The 19,983-nt window shown below is 42.3% G+C and overlaps 1 protein-coding gene across 1 annotated transcript in view; it reads right to left on the reverse strand.

The window, feature by feature from the left end:
• Nucleotides 1-19,983, reverse strand: part of fam184ab (family with sequence similarity 184 member Ab) — a gene marked incomplete at both ends in the record, with an annotated part of 122,710 nt that overhangs the window by 3,842 nt on the left and 98,885 nt on the right. The window contains 5 exons of the mRNA XM_079180226.1: nucleotides 2,340-2,596; nucleotides 3,921-4,025; nucleotides 4,128-4,245; nucleotides 14,014-14,160; nucleotides 18,014-18,198. Of these exons, the coding sequence (XP_079036352.1) occupies nucleotides 2,340-2,596; nucleotides 3,921-4,025; nucleotides 4,128-4,245; nucleotides 14,014-14,160; nucleotides 18,014-18,198 (812 nt within the window). The remainder of the gene's footprint in view (nucleotides 1-2,339; nucleotides 2,597-3,920; nucleotides 4,026-4,127; nucleotides 4,246-14,013; nucleotides 14,161-18,013; nucleotides 18,199-19,983) is intronic.

A 19,983-nucleotide genomic window follows, 5' to 3' on the forward strand; every position in this document is an offset into this window, starting at 1 on the left:
GATCAACTGCAAGTGTTTGTCAAGAACAAAGAGTGTGGAGGGCGAGGAGAGACGAATCGTTTAATGGAGTCTGAAAACATTTCAAAGCAGATCTATAATATCTGACCTCATACTGTCATCGCTTGGCTCTGTTGTGTGTGTGTGTGTGTGTGTGTGTGTGTGCACTGCTGCCTTCCCATAATAACAGGTTTGTCCCAAAGCTTTTGCAAAGCAGCCACCACATCTCATTCTGTACATGAACAGCAGCTAAAACATGCAGCGAGGTAAATTGGAAAGAGACAAAACATGCTCTCACACACACACCTACACACACACACACACACACACACAGACTCACACATGCTGTAAACCTAAATACCAGCACTTAAAAACACATTTCTTGGCATGCGACGCACAAACTGTATGTATCCATGTGAGAAGCATGTTACATAGTTCTTCATCGTATGAGTTCACACCATGGTGACTAATCACAGCCATCATAAGAAACAAGAGAAGCATTTATCGGACGATAGAGTCCAGAAGTAAAAGCTGTTTTTCAAAATAAAACACCACACACACACACAGAAGGGGGCCAATCCATGATAGCAGAAGACAATATCTACTCCATTATAAACTCACGCAGCAAAATACTTTTATTTACTCTGTACAAAATCCCATCCTGAGTTGAGGAGAAGTGCATGCTGAAAATTTAGATGAAGATGAGAGGATGAAGAATCGCGAAAATGACACAATACTCAACAAAAAGCCACAACAGATACTCACAGCAAGTTTTATAACTTCCCGAACAGAAAACAAAAAAAAGGAAACCTGTTGGCATGCACACAGTAAACATGTTCAGACTGACGGACACCAGGAAAGGACGAAAAATAAAAACATGCCCCTTTTGCATTCCAAGGCCATTCTTTGAAGCTTCAGTCGGGACTCTTGTGCTTATGTCCTTTCTAAATATTCATCACCTTTTACCAAAAGTCCTGTGATGCTGCCGATGCCTCTCAGTGTAAATGCAGCCTGCTTTAATCTCAATCATCCAATCGTAGCTTAGAGAACGTAAACAGGATAAGTTCTCCATACAGTAAGAGTTTTTGGAAGCTGGTCTTTTCTTTGGACCCTTTTTAAAACCCAAATAGTAAAAGTGTAAAGAACACATTAAATAGTGTGTTTATCTGTTCTAGAGGCTGACTTATTTTGATATACGTCCGTCACTTAACATATTTATTTCAAGCCAAACCATGATCTTTTACTAAACCTCACTAACTATTTTTGATGCGTTTCTGTCTTGCTTCGTTTAAATGTACAACTTAAGTCACAAATTAAAATCGTATAATCCGGGAGACAAAACGTTTTCTTCTGAACGTAATTGAGATTGTAGATTAGATGTAGTTGTATGGGATCATCATTTTGTAGGAGACAGGGCTGTCCAAGCCCAAGGCTACGTTGTGGAGTTACATTTACAAAAAACCTGTTCACAAGCAGCACATCCACTGTGTTGTATCTCCTCTCTGGCCCTGGATGCTACTAGTTCAGGCTAACTGTAGCAGCTCTGTCCTAATCTGTATCGGTTTTAACAGTTTTAACAGGGAACAGTCACCTGAGATAGTCCTCATCCTAAAAGGCTTTGTGTAAAAGTGATTGAAAATACAGTCTAGTAGGAGTAACTAGTTCTACGCTGTAATACAAGAACAATGCTGGGTTTTTTTTTGCTTCAGCCTCCATCTTTTAGCACAATGTCATGGATGTAGCCATCAAGTGCACTTTGAAGATCCTTTCACAGGTTTTGTTTTAAAACAAACAGTAGAAAGACGGCCGGAGACGACGTTTTCAACCAACTCATCGTGCTAATGTTAGCTCCGGTAGCTCGCTGACTAAACCCTGCCAACGACAGTTGTCAGTTAAGCCGCCAAAATGGAAGCTTCGTCCGTCTGTAACGCTGGCTGAAATTGGGCATAGCAACAGTCCCTTAAGGAGCTGGCGATTAGCGCATGTTTAAAACATTAGAGTGCTTTGAAAGCCTCTGTTTTAGACTTGGCAGCTCGTGATGACAATGATTTCATGCTCCTTATGGTTTGTGAAAAGACTTGGCAGGAAAGGATGGAAATGTAAAACACCAGTTATTGTCCCACTGTTTCTATTCAAGAGTCCTGGTGTTTTTTTGTTTTTTTTCTGAGGCCTTAAAGTACAGCTTCTACATTCACGGTTCGACTCAGGCTGTGAGTCGACTCTTTAAAAGTGCTTTAACCACTTTAACCAGCAGGTCTTTTCCAATTAAGCTGCGGCCTGTGATTGGATGATTGATGCGTGGATTGACCAGCTGCTGCCCGTCGGGGCTGAAAAGGTCTCACCTCATGAATTTCTTGGGTTCGGTGGGAGGGGTCGGCGGGGGAAGAGGTTTGTTGGAGTTGAGTTCAAGGTGGTGGAGGGGGGAGTTGGGGATGGGCTCTAGGCGGCTGGGCTGGGCTGGGGGCGGGGGTGGGGGCAGTGGGGGCTGCCCACTTCCTGAACCTGCCACGCCCACGCCCATACCTGCTGCCTCCAGAGCCCTGACATTAGGAGAGCTGCTGAATCTGCTGGCTGCTGTTTTCTCATTCTTTTTCTTTTGCTACACAGACAAAAAAAAGCAAAGGAGGGGCACGGGGGTCAAAAAAGGAGCAACAGGGAAGTTGGAAAGAAAATAGGAAGAAAAGATAAGAAGAAATGGAGGGGAAATGGAGTACAGGGAGAGCCCCGGAGGTCGAAACAGTCCATCCAGCGAGAGAGACAGGAAAAGAGCAGCGTGCTAACTCGATCCTATTTAAAGGTTGATCGAAAGCAGAGTGAATGGATCAATCTGAAGACTGGCGTCGCTCAGCATCAGTCTTAGAAGCAGCATTCGCTCTGAGCAGAATGGAAGTTCAGATGAGGAGAGATGTGTCGAAGCAGAAAACGTCTCACACTAACAAATGGCTTGGAAAGCAAAGGAGAGCTGGAGGAAAAAAAGTCAGGGAGAACAATCGAATCGGGTGGAAAAAACGGTGAACACACGACATACACGTATACAGATATGTGGGGGGGGGGGGGGGGGGGGGGGGAATACATATGACAGGAACAAAAATACTGGAAGTTATAGAACCCGAGCGATGGCGTCAACAGTTATATACTGATCATGCAGTGGGGAGCATTCAACTCAGACATACTGCTGGGAATGAGATATGGTGTTTTCCAGGAGCACTGGGAGCATTAGAAGCCCTGAAAACACATTTTCTCATTATGAGCGATGGGATTCCTGCATGAACACACACTTTTTGGTCATTTAAACTTCAAGAGATTCACTTCAACAAACTAGAAATAGTTAAATCTGGTGAATCCAGTGTTTCCACGTTTTTGTACTTTTGTACCACCTTCATTTAATTGCTGTAAAGAAATGAGACCTTGGGAGGCTCGACTGTTGGCCTCCTTTTCATACCTGCGGTGCTGATAAAAAACACCACATTTCCTGTTAATCGTTTGATTTCCTGTCCTCTTTCACCGTCCTTGGCGGCGTTGTTTGCACTGGAATAAACTTGTTAAAATGGATTTTCTTTCCCATCGCCCTTTTACCATCTGCCATTTGCTGTACACTTGGACTGGAACGCTGTATAACAACTTCCCTTATTGTTGTTGTGGCATAAAACCCTCAGGGAAAGGCTGACAGTCTCCTCAAAATGGTCTCATTTGTTACAGCGCTTAGAATAACATGTGTAAATGACTACGGTTGTCACAACGCAACAGTACCTTTGTCGACACGTCAGTACTGATTGTCCTTCTGATCGATCAGCACTGATGGATGTGAAATGAGATGGCGTGGATATCATCTTTGCCATGTGCTGTGATAAAGCAGGCTCATGAGAGGGCCCCTGTGTGTGTGTGTGTGTGTGTGGTGTGCGTTACGGGACAGCGGGGCCTACCTTAATGAGCGGGTTGATGACTCCTACGTTGGGACTGGCGTTGAACACTTTGTTGAAGTTGGTCTCCCTGTTGACGAGTTCCAGCTGGTAGAACTTCTTATCGTCCTGCAGGAGAAGAAAAATAAAAAACCTCACGTTAGCTGACGGAAGACGACAGTGAAAAGGAGTCGTTTGCACCCACACACGACCTCATCAGCGGTTACCTACCACCAGTTTCTTGACGAGAGACTCCCTCTCAGACACCATGTCCTTCAGCTCGGCGATGCACTGCAGATCCTCGTGACGACTCTCCCTGTTCCTGAACTTGTCCTCCGTTCCTTCCAGCCTGTGAGACAAAACCAGAAATGTTCTGCACCAGAGACCCACTGAACACCGTCTGATGTGAAGACAATGGCAGTGGTGGAATGTGACCAAGCACATTTACTCAAGCAGTGTACTGAAGCTCAAGTTGGAGGTGCTTGTACTTTAGGAACTTGAACTTTATACTTCTACTCCCTGCAACTCAGAGGTAAATCTTCTACTGCACTATATTTATCTGACAGCTTTACTTTTAATATTTCATACCCTCCAAATTTGAACGTTTGTGACAAACTGAAGGATGAAGGGTTTCTTTATGCATTGAGAAAATTCTCCAACTTCTTAAGCTCAATAAACTCTTTAAAAAGCCTCTTGGATCAGCTGGAACATGCATCATCACAAAGCTGAAAACATGGCTGTTTCTCTGAGCTCATGAAACGATGACTTTTTAAGAGATACGTGGTTCTCACAGGACAGCGACGCTACAAACACATGATGATGATTAAACTAGCCAACAGCAGAGAAAGGACCTGAAACAGCTACAGCAGTAAAGTGCAACATACACATTAATGCAGCAGGAATATTAATCCAGGAACATAAATATCTAATAGTAAAACACTGGCAGGGAACATTTCACTGCACAAAGAGTACTTATACGTGTCATACTTTTAGTATATTTCACTGATAACGCTCATATACTTTTATTACAGTAAGATTTCGAATGCAGGACTTTCTCTCGTGGTGGAATATTGTCACAGTGTGGTATTTGTACTTTTCTGGAAGTAAAGGATCTGAATATCTGAACTTCTTCCACCACTAATGCAAATGTAAGACGCTCACAACTTCCTCCTGAGGGGAACGAGCGAGGTTCTGTGTGCAGTCTCATCAGTGTAAAATATGCAACATCAACTATCCATTACACATCAAAAAAGAGTCGGAGCCAGGTGGACCTGTTAGATCTTGCACTTTGCAGTGTGTGTGTGTGTGTGTGTGTGTGTGTGTGTGTGTGTGCGTGTATTAGATGGAACCCTTTACGAGTTAAGGGAATAAGACGCATGTACTGCAGGGAGTAAAAAAAGTTGAGTGATTCGGCTTTACTTTTTCATTAGCTTTTGATCAATAAAACAATAATTGTAACCGGTTTCTTCCCTTTCCTGCCCTCTTCTCCTCTCATTACAAAAACCATTAAAGCGGTTTGCACGTTCAAGTAGAAAAAACTAGTTCCACCGGAGGTTGTTTTTGTTCTGTGAGTTATGAGAACTTTCAAAAGACTTTTTTTTATAATGGGCTTTTGCTATTATCTTACCGGCTCCTCTGAGAAATCATCACTTGGGTAAAACCTCTGATTCATTTGGTACTCTGTGACATTTTCCCTAAAGATCGCTGAGCAGAACGGGCATTAGCTGCTTCTTAAAGCGCGAAACAACCCATCATAGGTGACACTGTTGGCTGGAAAATTACTCATTTCTTTGAAATAAAACAAAAGGCATTTGAAAGCAACAGCTGCGCGCAGAGTTTAACTAATGCACTTTGAAAAGTCTTTTTCAAAGACTTACACCAATACTATGATGTAAGTCATCAGTTGTCCACTTCTTTACATCATTGCATCAACGTTATAATTTGTTTCGTTAAGTGTTTTCCAGAGTGTGTACTGAGCACTATCTATTCATAGTTGAACCTGAAGTAACCTGAACCTGAACCTGATAGTTGAGGTAAAAATGAAATGAATAATTTGGAGGATGCTATATTTCAACCCCCTGAGATCCAAAAATACAATTGTTGAATTAAACAAGAACAAACAAAAGCTACATCTGAAGCTCAAAATACTGAAAAATGAAACAGTCATCTTTTTTTTGGGGGGGGGGGGGGGGGGGTCTGTAGAGCTGTTTCCCTGCATGCTCAGCTGTAGAACCTATTTCTGGTTTCACCAATTCCTTATGTGACAGCGAGCTAAACAGCCTTTCACCTCCCACACTGCCACAGTCCAAGCGGCAGAAGGGTATCTCGGTGACATTTACGCCGCAGCGTGAAGTCACACTTTCGTAAAGGCCGAGCATCGTGGCAGCTTGTCTTCCTGATAAACTGCGCTCCGTTCAAAGTAATGTCCAAGCGCTGTACAGGAGCAGCCACTGGAGCACTGCGCAGTGACACTGACACATACTGATCTGCACTTTTCCTCCGATATGCGGCCTGCTGCTGTGCTGGTCCGTCTGTGCTACTCTGACAGCCGACTCGTCGCGTTGCTCCTGTGTGTCGGACTTTTTTCTCGGAGTCTCTTTTGATGCTCTCGTAGTGTCTGTGCTTGGCAGGAACTCAGTGTGAAGGTCTCAGGAGGTCCCAGACCCCTTTGATTGACAGTTGAGACAACCTGAAAGCCTCAACAGCGACCTTTAAAAAGTAATTTGTCCTCTTGTGAACGTCAATAAAAATATCTTTTAAAAGCTTACTATGTCCAGCAGTATTCATTCATTTATGTGTGGACCCTGTTGCAGAGCGTAGTTGTTGCATGGTTGTGTAGTTGTGCGAGTGGCCTTACTGTTAACCATGTTTAAGGCGGCGTGAGTGCAAAGCTTGGTATAGCCTGGATGATTGCCTTGGTTATGTCCAGTCATTTCCATTATACTTAAAGCACTATTAAGGTTTTTTTGGGGGGAGGCTGCTGTAATCTTGACATTTCATCACCTTATAAAGGTTATCTGTTTTTGGGCTCCAAAAAATGACACTTCTTCTGGCATTGTAGAGCTATTTACACATCACATGTAATTAATGGTAATGTTAATGTTCACAAGCTAGTTGCTAACTTTGTATATCTGTTGTTTGGTGCTGGGTAGTTAGCGAGAGCTCTGTTAGAGCACCTTTGCTCAAATTAGATGAAAACAGTAAAGTTAACAGTAAAGTTAACAACAACAACACTGAGCTGAAAGATGCTAAAACGCTCCACAGAGTTAGGTGGTGATCCTCTTTGCTTTTAGAATTACAGTCTTAATTTGATACATTCTCAATATCAAATTGAAGTTACTAGTGCAGCGTCAGTGCCTGCCTGCCTTCCATTCAGGACTCATACGTGGCGATTCACACCCTGGACACAACCTGTTCCAGCTTCTTTGGAACTCCAGACCACTGTACGCTAAAACAACCAGACACAAGGACAGTCTCTTCCCGCTGGCCGTCACTCTGAGGAACACTGCGCATCAGCCACATAGTGTCAGGAACAATCCACGTGCAATAACCCTGGAACTCTGAACATCCCCTGTAGCTTTTTGTTGTCCTTGTTTTAGCTGTGTGTCTATTTCTATGGAAGTACATTGAGGGCAATGAAAAACCCATGCTTGGCCGATAAAGCAGAATCTGATTAAAGCTAGTCATTATTAGAGTACGGTTTGAGTTACGTTGTACTGCAAGAGTGGGTTTTTCTCCACGCCGGAGAACTAAGCGCCTGTAAGTTATGTGCTACTGAAGTTTTAATGTAATTGTCCTTAACAGTGACTTTGGCCAAGAATCTGGCCGCATGGTCTGCGGCTAACACTTCCACAGAGTTATTTGTTTTAGCTGACTCCTCCAAGAAAAATAACATCTTTTCTAGTGGAGTTCACGATCGGATCCAAATATTTGATATTTTATTTGATACTGGCTGGATGAACAGAATTACCTCCGGGCAGGAGCACACTGAGGCCAAATGTTTGGTGTCCAGCTATTTTACGCCTGACCGCCGCAGCATCAGCAACCCTCCACTGGGCAGGAAGACCCTCTGTCTCACCCAGCTGGAGAGTCAGGGAGTCTGGTGGCACCCATGGCATTTGTCATATTTTGGGGGTATTGTTGTCTGTGATCACATGAAGAGAACATGTCCATGGTTTGTACGGATGCACCTGCTGTTGCTCGGCTTATATGCAAGCCATCAAACCGATTTCCTTCAATAAAACCTGCAGGGCGGAAGAAGTCCACATCTATCCACTGCATGGTTAACAGACACCGCAGCTTGAAAACGTAAAGCTGAACCAAGATGTGGTTTTTCTGGGAGTAGCATATTTTTGGGTGAAGGTGGTGTCTGTGATAAGACGATGATTTGGAGTCTCCACTGCTCTGGACTTTAATAAAACCCCAAACTGACAATGACTGATGGTAGGATGGAGGAAATGCTGGAATTAAAGTGCTACAGTTATCTTCACTACCTTCTGGACGCGCTATGTCATTTTCTCTCATTGCCGCTGCTGCAGTTCGCATTGGCAAACTCACTATATTGTATGTTATCATTTTTAATTGCATAAATAATTCTCCAGGACCTAACTGTAAAGTCACTTTCAGTGGGTTACGCAAACCTAACCACGACTTAAAGTGACTTAAAACAAAACGTCAATCATGTGTGAAGATTCTTCCTTTGATTAAGTGACTCATGGTATAAGTGTGATAATGCACTCTGAGGTGTACGGATACAATCAATAACTGCTAAGTCATTTGTTTTATCGTACTAGAAAAGTCATTATGCATGATCACTTTAAGGGGAGGATTATCAGAGAAAATAGAAGACAGGAAGTTAATATAATTCTTTAAAACTGTATGTCCTATAACACACAATGTCAACAATAACGTACAGTCTGTATTAAGACTGTAAAGGCAGCACAGTATTATCTACACATGCCAGAGATGGCTACATCCTTTAAATGACTGTGTGATTTGTGCGGTGCGACATTAAGCTTCATACATTTCCAACACTGATCCCTCACTTTCTTTGTCATGATGAATTTGGGCTGTTGGACTTTGCTGTCCGCTTCATTTGAGAAGACATCAGGGTTTTGAGTGTCGCTTGGCATCCAGAGTCTTTTTTCATCTTTGAATGTCTAAATGGTTATGCAGCGGGGAGCAAAAGCATTGTTGCGATGGTTACCTGCAGCTTAATGCACTTTACACACTGATTTCGGAACTGTCATTAAACTGTTGACTGTAATTATGTTTCAGGCGTCCGGATGTATGATTTTAACAAACACCACTGCTGATGTGACGACGTGACTACTAACTGCATCTCTAGTCGGCATGATGAAAACCCAAACAAACCCAAACATGCTTTCCCACATAATCAACCAATGAGGCACAGAAGCAGGACAACATATTAAAATAATCATGAAATGGTGGAGCATTCTCTGTTTAGGCTGTTTAGGGAGAGGGATTTGTAGTGAGAGACGAGACTGTCGTCCGCACGGTGATTAATTAGGAGGGAAGGGACAGGGCCGATGGTTAGGACAGATCTGTGTTTTAGTTAATTAGACAGAAGACGGTGGATTACCTCCGGGGACAGCCCCAGAAATGCCTCTTTTGTGGATAAAGTGAAGAAACAGACTGCTGAGTGTTGAAGTAAATTTGTCCCAGAAAACTGGTCAAAACAACACAGAAAGTAGACTATGTCACTCCATGTTTAGTCTGTAAACCTAATTCACTGTAAAGACTGTAAAGTAGTGAACAACTTCTATGTTTAACATGATGATGGCGCTACATGAGAAGTTAAGTGCTGAACAAAGTTATTGCTATTCGTCCAGAGAGAGACATGAATGTCTGAACCAAATCTGAAGGCAATCCATTCAATGTCTATGAAGACATTTCACCCAGAATCATGAGGGTCAACGTCATGGGGGTACAAGTCAGGGGATCATCAAAGTTTCATCCCCTGGAGAGTTCGTTAAATATTTCATGGCAATCCATCCACTATTGAAATATTTCAAATCAGGACAAAAGTGGTGGATTGACCAACCAACTGACTGGCATTGCCATCTGTAGAACCATAAGAAAAAGATGAAAAATGCTGAACTTTAACCCAACATGGTAGAGAAATCCTCAAAGTCCTTGAAACCATAACGGCCACAAAGACTAAAATATCAGCGCATCCATCTCCAATGTAACTGCGCAAACTCTGTTCTCTGATAAAGACTGAAATAAGGTTGAAATCTCCGTAAAAAGCTAGTTAGTAGAACTTGAGTTGCATTATCCAAAAAACAAAAACGTTAGCAAGTAATAGCTTGTATGTATGTAGTATGTATAACTATCGCTTAGCAAATGACTAACTGAACTGAGGGATGGCTACAACGGCGCGCGTCGTCTCATGACGGTAAAATGAGAGCTAGTTAGCTGTTAGCAGCCAGTGGGAGTCCTAAGGTGTGTGTTTAGCTACCAGAGCTAACAGCTAACAAGGCTAATACACCTAACAGAGCTACCAGCTAACAGAACTAAATACACAGCAGGACAGTCTCTGTTCATAGAAAGCTTTAAACAGTCAACATGAAGCTTTACAAAGTGAACTGCACAGAGCCGGTGCAGACGGCAGCGTAGATTAAGATGAGAGATCTGTTGCGTGAGTAGAAAACATGCCTGATACGCTCGCCTTCAAAGCGGGGGACAATTGTGGGTTGTTTTCATTTGTTGCAGACACACCTGGCAGAGATCTGCACTCTGCTGAGGGCACTCTTCTAGTTACGTTGTTTATTAAGGTGTGCTGCATAAACCAATGGATTCTTGACCTTTCCTGTCAAATTTTGTGGATTTCTCTTTGTATTTTTAGGTCTCCACTCATTGTATCAGCATCTGTCCAATTGTCCTTGTTTTTGTACGTCACGCCCTCTTAATCAATAGATCGTGTGCATTTACTATGTGTGCATAACAAAGCGTCTAAATGTGGCATTTTCTTTGTCCATGTAATAACGGCCGACAAACTCTATTTAGATGCACATCCTCTTCAGTCCGGCAGGTGGCGCTTTGCTCTCAGCTGACACAAACTGAAAGGAGGTCAGCTCTGAAGAGGATGTTAGCTCGCTGCACGTCTCCTGACTCCAACACACACACACACACACACACACACACACACACACACACACACACACACACACACACACACACATCACAGAGTTTCCCATATGGCTTTTCTTTCTTTATCTCACTCTGTTTTATATTTGTTGTCTTGTCTATCTCAGAAACTGTATAGTTTTCTCCTGAGGTTTGGTTCATTTCCCTCATGACTTGACTTGACATCCTCCACTGCCCACCGGCAAAGTGTACCTTTCAACTACTTTCTTTTTTTTTTCTTTCTCCATCCATCTTCTTCTGTGAATCTCTGTCTTCACCTGCAGTCATCCATGTCACATCTCATACACACTCTTCTTCTCATTCTCTTCACCTCAACACGCTGCATGCCCACAGCTTTCTCTTGTATTCTTTCCCTCTATCGATACACTGCAGCATTTGCTTCACCCTTTCCTACAGCCACACTGCATGTCATCAATAATATAAATTCCCCTCTTCATATTCAGTCAAAAAAAAGAAATGCCATCACGACTTGCTGAGCTAAATGTCCTTAATCTATATTTCATGGGTGTCTATGTCATCTTTGATCCCTGCAAGGTCTACACCTGAGGATATTTGATGTGCAGACTGAAGTTACTCCACTTTGTACAGTACATGTGGCCAACCATCCAGGGGAAAGCCAGCGCATTGGGGTCATGATTGAGTTTGTTTTTTAAAAAAGGTGAATAATTCTGATGTTCTATTTTCCAAACCACTGACAATGGCCTTTACAGGAAGACTGAAATAATAAACGATAATCCCTTCCTGGCATGCTCCATAATAACATACTATTCATGCACAAATGATGCCCTGTGTAAGGCAACCATTAACATAATATACATTCATTCCATTACTCCAGTGATAAGGTTTAATGGGGGGCTTACTATGCCATAGTTGTGACAATGAAGCAAATCAGACACGCCGACCAGTCCAATCAACAATGCAGAACATTGGAACTGATTCAGCCAGAGCCGTAGCAACTGTTTACACCAAGGTGACGTCTGAAGGTTTGGGGGGGGGGGGGGGGGGGGGGGGGGGGGTTTAGAGAACGGGTCCATTATTTATTTATTTGCATAGCTTTTTGAGGTTTTTATCTCATTCTGTAGCTTACAAGTGATGTTCTATACGTATTGAAATCCAAACATTCAAATTCTGTACGTATGTTTTAGCGTCAAAATGCTATTTTACCAGAACCTTCTAGAAAAACTGTTCTCAAGTGACCTGACGCGGGTCTCTGCATGATGCCGTCGCTACATATATAATACAGTAACTTAGATGGCGGTCGACACGCTCCCAGTTTGGAGAAGCAGACAGGAGTAACGGCACGGAAGCAATGTTCTGCGGTGGACGCCGCGCTTGTTTCGGAATACGAAAATCACACATTGACACAAACAAACTAACCGGTCGAGACAAGTGGTAGAACAGCTATTCCCATGTTCTGCAAAGTAAATGGTGGCTTTGAAGAGGGTGATATAACGTCTTCAGTTCCCCGTCGTAGACAGCTTTCTGACAGCTGTTTTGAAATGGAATTTGGGGAAATATAAGTACATAATTGAACAGTTGAATTCTTTTTTGTTTTCGGTAGCTCATCAAAAAGGTGAACAACCAAAAAAGGTGTTTGGTGACACTGGTACTTACTTTTTTTTTTTGTATTTGACCTCAGCATTCTACAACACTGACAATAGCCACAATTCCATTACATTTTTGGAAGCAAGTTTTTTACGTCATGCTTGATGATTTTCTATTTTGTATTGTTGTAGCATTCTGCTTTGTGCTTGTCTACTTGAAGGGTGATGACACATTGAATCTTCTCTGTGGGTTCAATTTGAACTTGCACTTATCCGTCAGTGATGCCTGTGAGATCAGCAATACGATGCCACGGTTTGGACTGAACAGATGAACAAATCACAACACGTCAGGCTCCGCTCACTCCATATGAAAACTATGTCCGGCAGACTGGACAGTTCTTACAGTTTATGTGACGCACATCAGGACTGCATACAGTAGATAATCCAGGGTGTGAAACTGGCTCGTACTGGATTATTTTACTCATAAAATGAAAGCTTTTATTATAAATCGTGTATCAAACACATACAGTACTTGTCAAACAAGTGTGGACAGAGTTTTTTTTTTAAATCAAACACTGCAGAACCGTGTGTGACAGCACGCATAAAGGCACATTACGCCACATGAATATGGATTCAGGAGCACGAGGCAACATATGCATTTGCGTTTCTCCTTCTTAAACCTTCGATTTCATGAAGACATTTGAATCTTTTTGTGTTTTTCTTTGTTCTGCAAATGGAAACACATTGTTTCCAGAAGATTGCGGCTCAGTTACAGATTGAGGGTGCAACGGTAAATCTCTCTTGGGGCTGCCTTTTCATGGCGAGCCAGTTTCGTCATGCACCGTCGTGCTTGCTGCAGCTGTTTATAACGTATGACACGACAGCGATGTGATTAGCTGGGAAGAATATAATTCATCACAGCCGCCTGCGAGTTCCGCTGCACTTCACCTGACGCATGCAACAGCAAAACAGACGGTCTGCATGGATGCGTCTGCACTTGTGTGTTTACATATGCCCTCATTTCTATGATGCAGTGATTGCGTAGGTTATCGCACAAAAAAAAAAAGAGAAAAGCACAATATGTAATGACTTTTCCCCCACATTTGATCATCTGCTCGACTAGAAGATAAAAAGAGTTGAATCTGTCGAAACCAGCAGTGTTCGGGCAGATGTGGAATGCATCATGTGTTATTCTCCCCAGAGAAAACCTGTCTGTTGCTTTATACTTCCATGTGGTACCTGACGACACACAATTACATTATCTAGGACGAATAGGTTGACCTGCGCACATGCAGCAATCATGAATTAAGAATTACTCAAGGTGTTGTTCCTCTGTGCCTCCATTGTTGCACAGCTGTCTGAAGACCACACAAGCACACAGTGTGTTTATAGTGTGTACATACAGTATCTGAAGGGCGGAGATCTTGTCCTTGAGCACTTCCTGGGCTTTGTTGAAGTCTGACAGCATGTTCTGCGTCTCTCTGCTGTGCACGGCGTTCATTTCGGCGAGCTCTCTCTCGTGCCTCTTCGTCAACTCTTGTTCATGAGCCCTGAAGGGAAAGAGAAGAGTGGACGGTTGAGTTTCTGAGTTTCACTCCGTGTCACCCAACGATTTAATGTTGTAGCTGGTCGACGTGGACCTCATTTTGAATAGTTATACACTGTTAGTTCAATTAACTGGAGAGCAATGCATCATGTTTAATGTGCTTATTTACAGGTTTATAAATGAACATTTTCTGTAAAGCAACTAATCTGTCAGATTAATGTAGCTGTATAAAGATTTTATTTAGAGAAATATAAAGTAGCATCAAATGGAAATACTCAACTGAAGTACACTGTGCTCTGCAACAACTTTGGTGACCATGGCTGTAACGTGCCATGTGTTATTTAAAGAAAGAAATGTATATGTCATGCTTCAAACTAACCATCCTTCCTTTTCATGAAGCTGTTTGAATGAAGCCGTACCAGTAACGGCCACAATTCAAGCGTTAGGACAGAGTAAAGCTTGCTCAAAACGTTGATTAAAACTCCCTTGGTGGCTTAGGCATAACAAACATTTTTTAAATAGGCGACATTTCCGTTTAAGACTTAATCGGGACCTGCAGACTGTCCTCTCTCCGTCCGTCTCTCCCAGGAGCGGCGGACATAATGGATTGTTCAACAGAGAAAACGTTGGTCGGATTAGAAAAGGGAGATAAATGCACAGAAGGAATTCCTAGAACGTAACTGCATGAAGACGTACTATGAATGTAATTATAATATAAATCCAACTTTTTGGAGTTTGTACAAAACAGCAGCGGAACGCAATAAGATAATGTGAAAATGCGCACAAACATAAGTATGGTGTCACACTTACTGATGTACAACATAACGTAAAACATATGCACAGAAAGTGTGTACTACATTCTCCATCTTATTAAAAATGTTCCGTTTGCACATGTAGAGGGTTTTGCTATGGGAGGAAAAGGAGCTAAAGAAAGAGGAGGAGGAGGAGGGGAAATGGGAATAAAAGATGATAATAATTAAATGAGCATGAAAAAAAGGCTGATGAAAGGGATGCGAGGGCTGAAGGAGGATGTCTGTCTGCCTCTCACTCCGACTGGGCCAACTCTCCCCGAGGGCCGCACATCTTATCTCTCCCTGCTTCCTCTTTATTTATTTATTTATCAGCCTATTTTTATCCCTGTGACCAGGATTCAGATGGGGAGTTACGTAACAGAGGGAGAAATGTGCGGCGCATGGGCCTGCCAGCATAGAGAGGGAGAGAGAGGGAGAGAGAGAGAGAGGGAGGGACAGAGGGAGAGAGAGGGAGAGGGAGAGGGAGTGGGACAGCGAGAGAGAGAGAGAGAGAGAGAGAGAGGACGCATATACGTGAAGACTAGCAATGCATGAAGTCACCATTGAGAATGAAGCACCATGGTTTGTCATCAAACAAACACACACACACACACACACACACACACACACACACACACACACACACACACACACACACACACACACACACACACACACACACACACACACACACACACACACACAGCCACAAACGTATAACTCTATGATTGACTCTAATGAGTAGCTGGGCCACATTAGCCATACGGCACTTTAAAAAATTCATAACACGCTGCAGGGAACAACATGATTATAGATTCCACTTTGCTTTTATTCTAAATAACCTTCACACTAATCAATGGCTCCTGACACCAGTCAGAGAGAGAGAGAGAGAGAGAGACAAAACAATAACGGAGAGAGAGAGAGAGAGAAAGAGAAAGTGCGCGAGAGAGAGAAAACAATAATGGAGAGAGAGAGAAAGAGAGAGAGATTGATTTGCCTTGTCTGGGCTTTTCTCTTTCTCTCTTTCATCTCGCTGTGCTTTCATGAGGACTGGAGCACATTAAGTTTGCAGGAACTATTGTCATCCGAATATAATAAGAGAAGTCAAATTCAGCAACATTACGGGATTACGGGACAGAGAGTTGGGAGCGGGCATTTCTTTGTGTTTTTGAAAAAACGTGTGCCAACGCTATACTGAAAAGTCAAAGATAATATGTTATTAATGTTCTTCACGTTGCTACTCTGAACTGATTTACCTTTTGGGGGAATAGGCTTATTCACTTTTTTTTCTCCACGAGTGAGGTGAGAAGATGGATATCACTGTACGTTATATTATGGAGACGGAGCCAGGAGGTGATTAGCTTAGCATAGCGTAAAGACTGGAAGCAGGGGGAAACAGCTAGCATGAGTCTGTCCACAGTTTGACAGTTATGGATGTAACTCGGCTCTATGAATCCTGGATGATCACCAGGAAGGATGAAATAGAACACACAAGATCCAAATTGTTCATCGGTGAGCTTTTCGGTGTGTTCAGAAAGAAAGCGTAGCAAGATGTCACCGAGCATCATCTGTTAGAAACTGACTGCTGGAGCGTTTGCGCAGTGCGTGTTGATTTGCCCCAAGCAGCAAATATACCAATTGTGCAGATGATAGCTGTAAGCTAGCTAGCAACTCACCAGGAACTCCAGTTCCTTCTGTTACTTCCCTCCAGGCTAACTCCCTTCTTCTCTTATCTCTCTCGGTTTATGAAAGATTCATAAAGCCTCTCGATTACACGGAAATTTGTATCTGCATCCCAGGTGAATTTGATTTGCGCATAATCTTGTCTTGCCATTGACTTCGTATGCAATCACGCCACCTCTAAAATTTGCCTGCAGCACACAATTAGAGGTGTTGGTATGTGGATTTTTTGGAAATTCAGATACAACAAAGCTAGCACTTCCAGTCTCTATGCTAAGCTAAGCTAAGGAAAACGCTTCTGAGCTCCAGCCCTGTACTTAAGGTACAAACACGAGAGTGGTATCAATCTTCTCATCTAACTTTCAGACAGAGAGAGAATACGAGTATTTCCAAAAATGTTGTGTTTCTTTAAAATAACTAAAATCAAAATACCTGGTTCTTAAAACTCAAACTTCATCAACAAAAAATTACAAAAGGTCAGCCACTAGTGGATATTTAAAGGCCGATATAATAACAATAGTTTGATTGATCTTGTATTGTAGATAGTGATGCGTCATATGTTGAAAGATAACGTTTATGAGGAGAAATAAACTGAAAACATGTCAGATACGACATGAATACCACTTCTCAGCTTGCTGCAACATCAGCTGTTCACCGGGACCGCCCCCAATTTCTAACCCAGAAAGAATAATGCGTTGAAGGTTTTTAAGGTTTTTATGGAGTATTGCTTTCTGAAAAAAAAAAAGATCTCAGATGTAGTCTATATTAAAATCTGTAATTCAAATTCAGCCGGAACAATTAATCGGTCGATCTCTTAAGGAATACATCATACAGATTGACTAGTGATCAGCACCAAGAACTGAGGGTGGAGCTAGAGCGTAAAAAAACATTTCTTACATACTCAAAACAGAGAAGTCATGGACCACCACTCTGAATTCAGGGGGAAAAGTGTTCAGCAGCTCGGTTGCCAGGTTACAGCATTAAACTGCACTGTGAACACACTGGTCTAGTATTACTCCAACTGTGTGAACATGAATATTTCAGAAACTAAATCTTACACCCAGAAAAGAAGAAGCATCTCGTGTCCGACATGGATATAAAAGGATGAAGTCAGTTTGTGGATAGAGGATATGAACAGTTAGAAGTACATTTTCTAATATAAATGATACACACAAACGCACCACACTGTCAGGGTTATTCACAACAATCTGTGCTTTCGATTGCAATAACTTCAACTTGACATATCTAAAACAAAATGAACGCGTTATTTTCTAGTCTTGTCATCACAACATCGTCTTCCCCTATGAGCTCAGGTCTGAACCGAGGCTTTCATTACAGTATTGTTTGGGGCTGTGTTTCAGTCGTGCTCCGAGTGCCGAGTCATACCTGATCTGCTGATTGGCCTCGCTGCGGATCTTGAGCACCTCCTTGCCCTTGAGCTCCAGCTCTTTAGTCAGAGTGCTGATATTTTCGTTGAGTGTGTGGATCTGGTGGTCAATCTGAGCGATGTGGTTCTTCCTCCTGGAGACCTCCTCCTGCAGCTCGGTCATCCGGCCCAACAGCTCACGCTCCTAGGAAGGAAAAAAAAAAAGAAATCTGTATTCATGTTCATGGTTTAATGAGTTGATACCCCACAGTGTTATTTGTCCAATAATGATTTTTAATTACTTCGTGACTACTACAGGAAAATTGAAGGACACAGCAATTTACCTTCCTCATTTGTCGTCATAGCAACCTTCAGTCATGTCATCTTCACACGAACTGAGAGGCATCGCTTGTCTTAACATAGTAACAGGAAGCTTGTTTTGGCTAACTGTGTTAACATTGGTGTATAGTATAACATATTATATCTGTACACCAAACATTTTAAGCCAACGAACTAGATGAGACGACGGATACTAAATCCAGCTGTCTTCGTGACATTGTACACACACAGTGTGAATTCAAGTTAAAGGTGAAGCTTCTTAAAATATTTCTTTGACTGAATATGACAAGCTTCAAAATGATAGGATTGAGTGCAAGGCTTTTGACTTTTGTCTCTACTTGTATTATGAAATATAACAAACTAGAAGGGTATTAAGAGAGGACCATTGCTCTCTTCACACCTCTCGCAATGTGAACCAAAGTGAACAATAATGCGCGTATCTGCCTGGTGATTTGGATCCGCTCCAAAGTTGAATGGGTTCTTTCTCTGCTCATGCTAAAACCCTTTCACCAAGTTTGATAAAAAACGGGGTCAGCAGTTTGTTAAACACGCTGACAAATAGACAAACAAACCAAACCGACAAAACATGAGCTCCTTAGTGGAGGTGATAAACTGGAACTGAAATTAAAAAACTTGGGCAGAGTGTTTGAAAGGCGTTTAATCAGAGATGTACTCTTTTCTTATTGACAGCACAAACTAAGCCCATAATTACATGAGATGATTAATCTACAGTGAGCGAGTCAAACTGACAATGAGCGGTAATGAATGAACTGACAGTGAATGGTAATAATGACTATTACTCACTGTCCAATAATGAATTGTAAATATGAATACCCACGTGTAGACTCTTGCTGTTACCCTGAATGGTTCCTATATGAATTACAATATCCATGGCACTTGACTTTATTACTTAAGGGCCTCTTTAGAAAAGGCTTGGTTGGAATGGTGTTACCGTTCATTTGTTTAAGGATAACTTATGTGTAAAGAAGCGTTGCTGTGTAGGTTTGTAACGTATCTTGTAAAACAAGCGAGTACCGGCTCACACGTCAAATGTTCTCTGAAAAGAAATCTCTTTATTCTCAAATATGACAAAAACTATTTCAATCATCACCAGCACGAATGCAGGTGCACGTCTGCATCATCGCAGTCATGACTTATCGTTCTCCACCTCTCATGTGGACCAACTACCCAGATTACTCGTTGTTAGGTTGTTAGAGCGTCTTAAGATTCTTTAGATTTCAGCGCTGGTTGATTTAAGTGCTCGTTACTTGTTGGATTGAATGTAATCAGCCTCATGGATATGGGCCAGAGGAGGGCTGCTGGTAGGTTCAGAAGGCCATGATCATCTGTTCACATGGTGGATCAACGTTACGAACACAAGAAGATGACAACCTCTGGGTGAGTGATGGAGTATAATGTTTTAGGAAATTACTGAGCATTCTTTGAAAGATGAAACTAGACATATGTTTTTTAACAGAGTTAAATCTTCAGCAGGGACCAGTGGTGCTTGGGGCCACCGACAGACCACCCTTACGCTTTAAGATAACTGGTCCACACATGAGATTACCGATGAAAATGTCAAACCCATAATGTTGACCTGATGGAGGTCTAAGGACTGAACTGCTAGTAATAGAGTAAGAGATTTTGATCC

Source organism: Pholis gunnellus (assembly GCF_910591455.1).
Source record: "Pholis gunnellus genome assembly, chromosome: 19".
Lineage (NCBI taxonomy): Eukaryota > Metazoa > Chordata > Actinopteri > Perciformes > Pholidae > Pholis > Pholis gunnellus.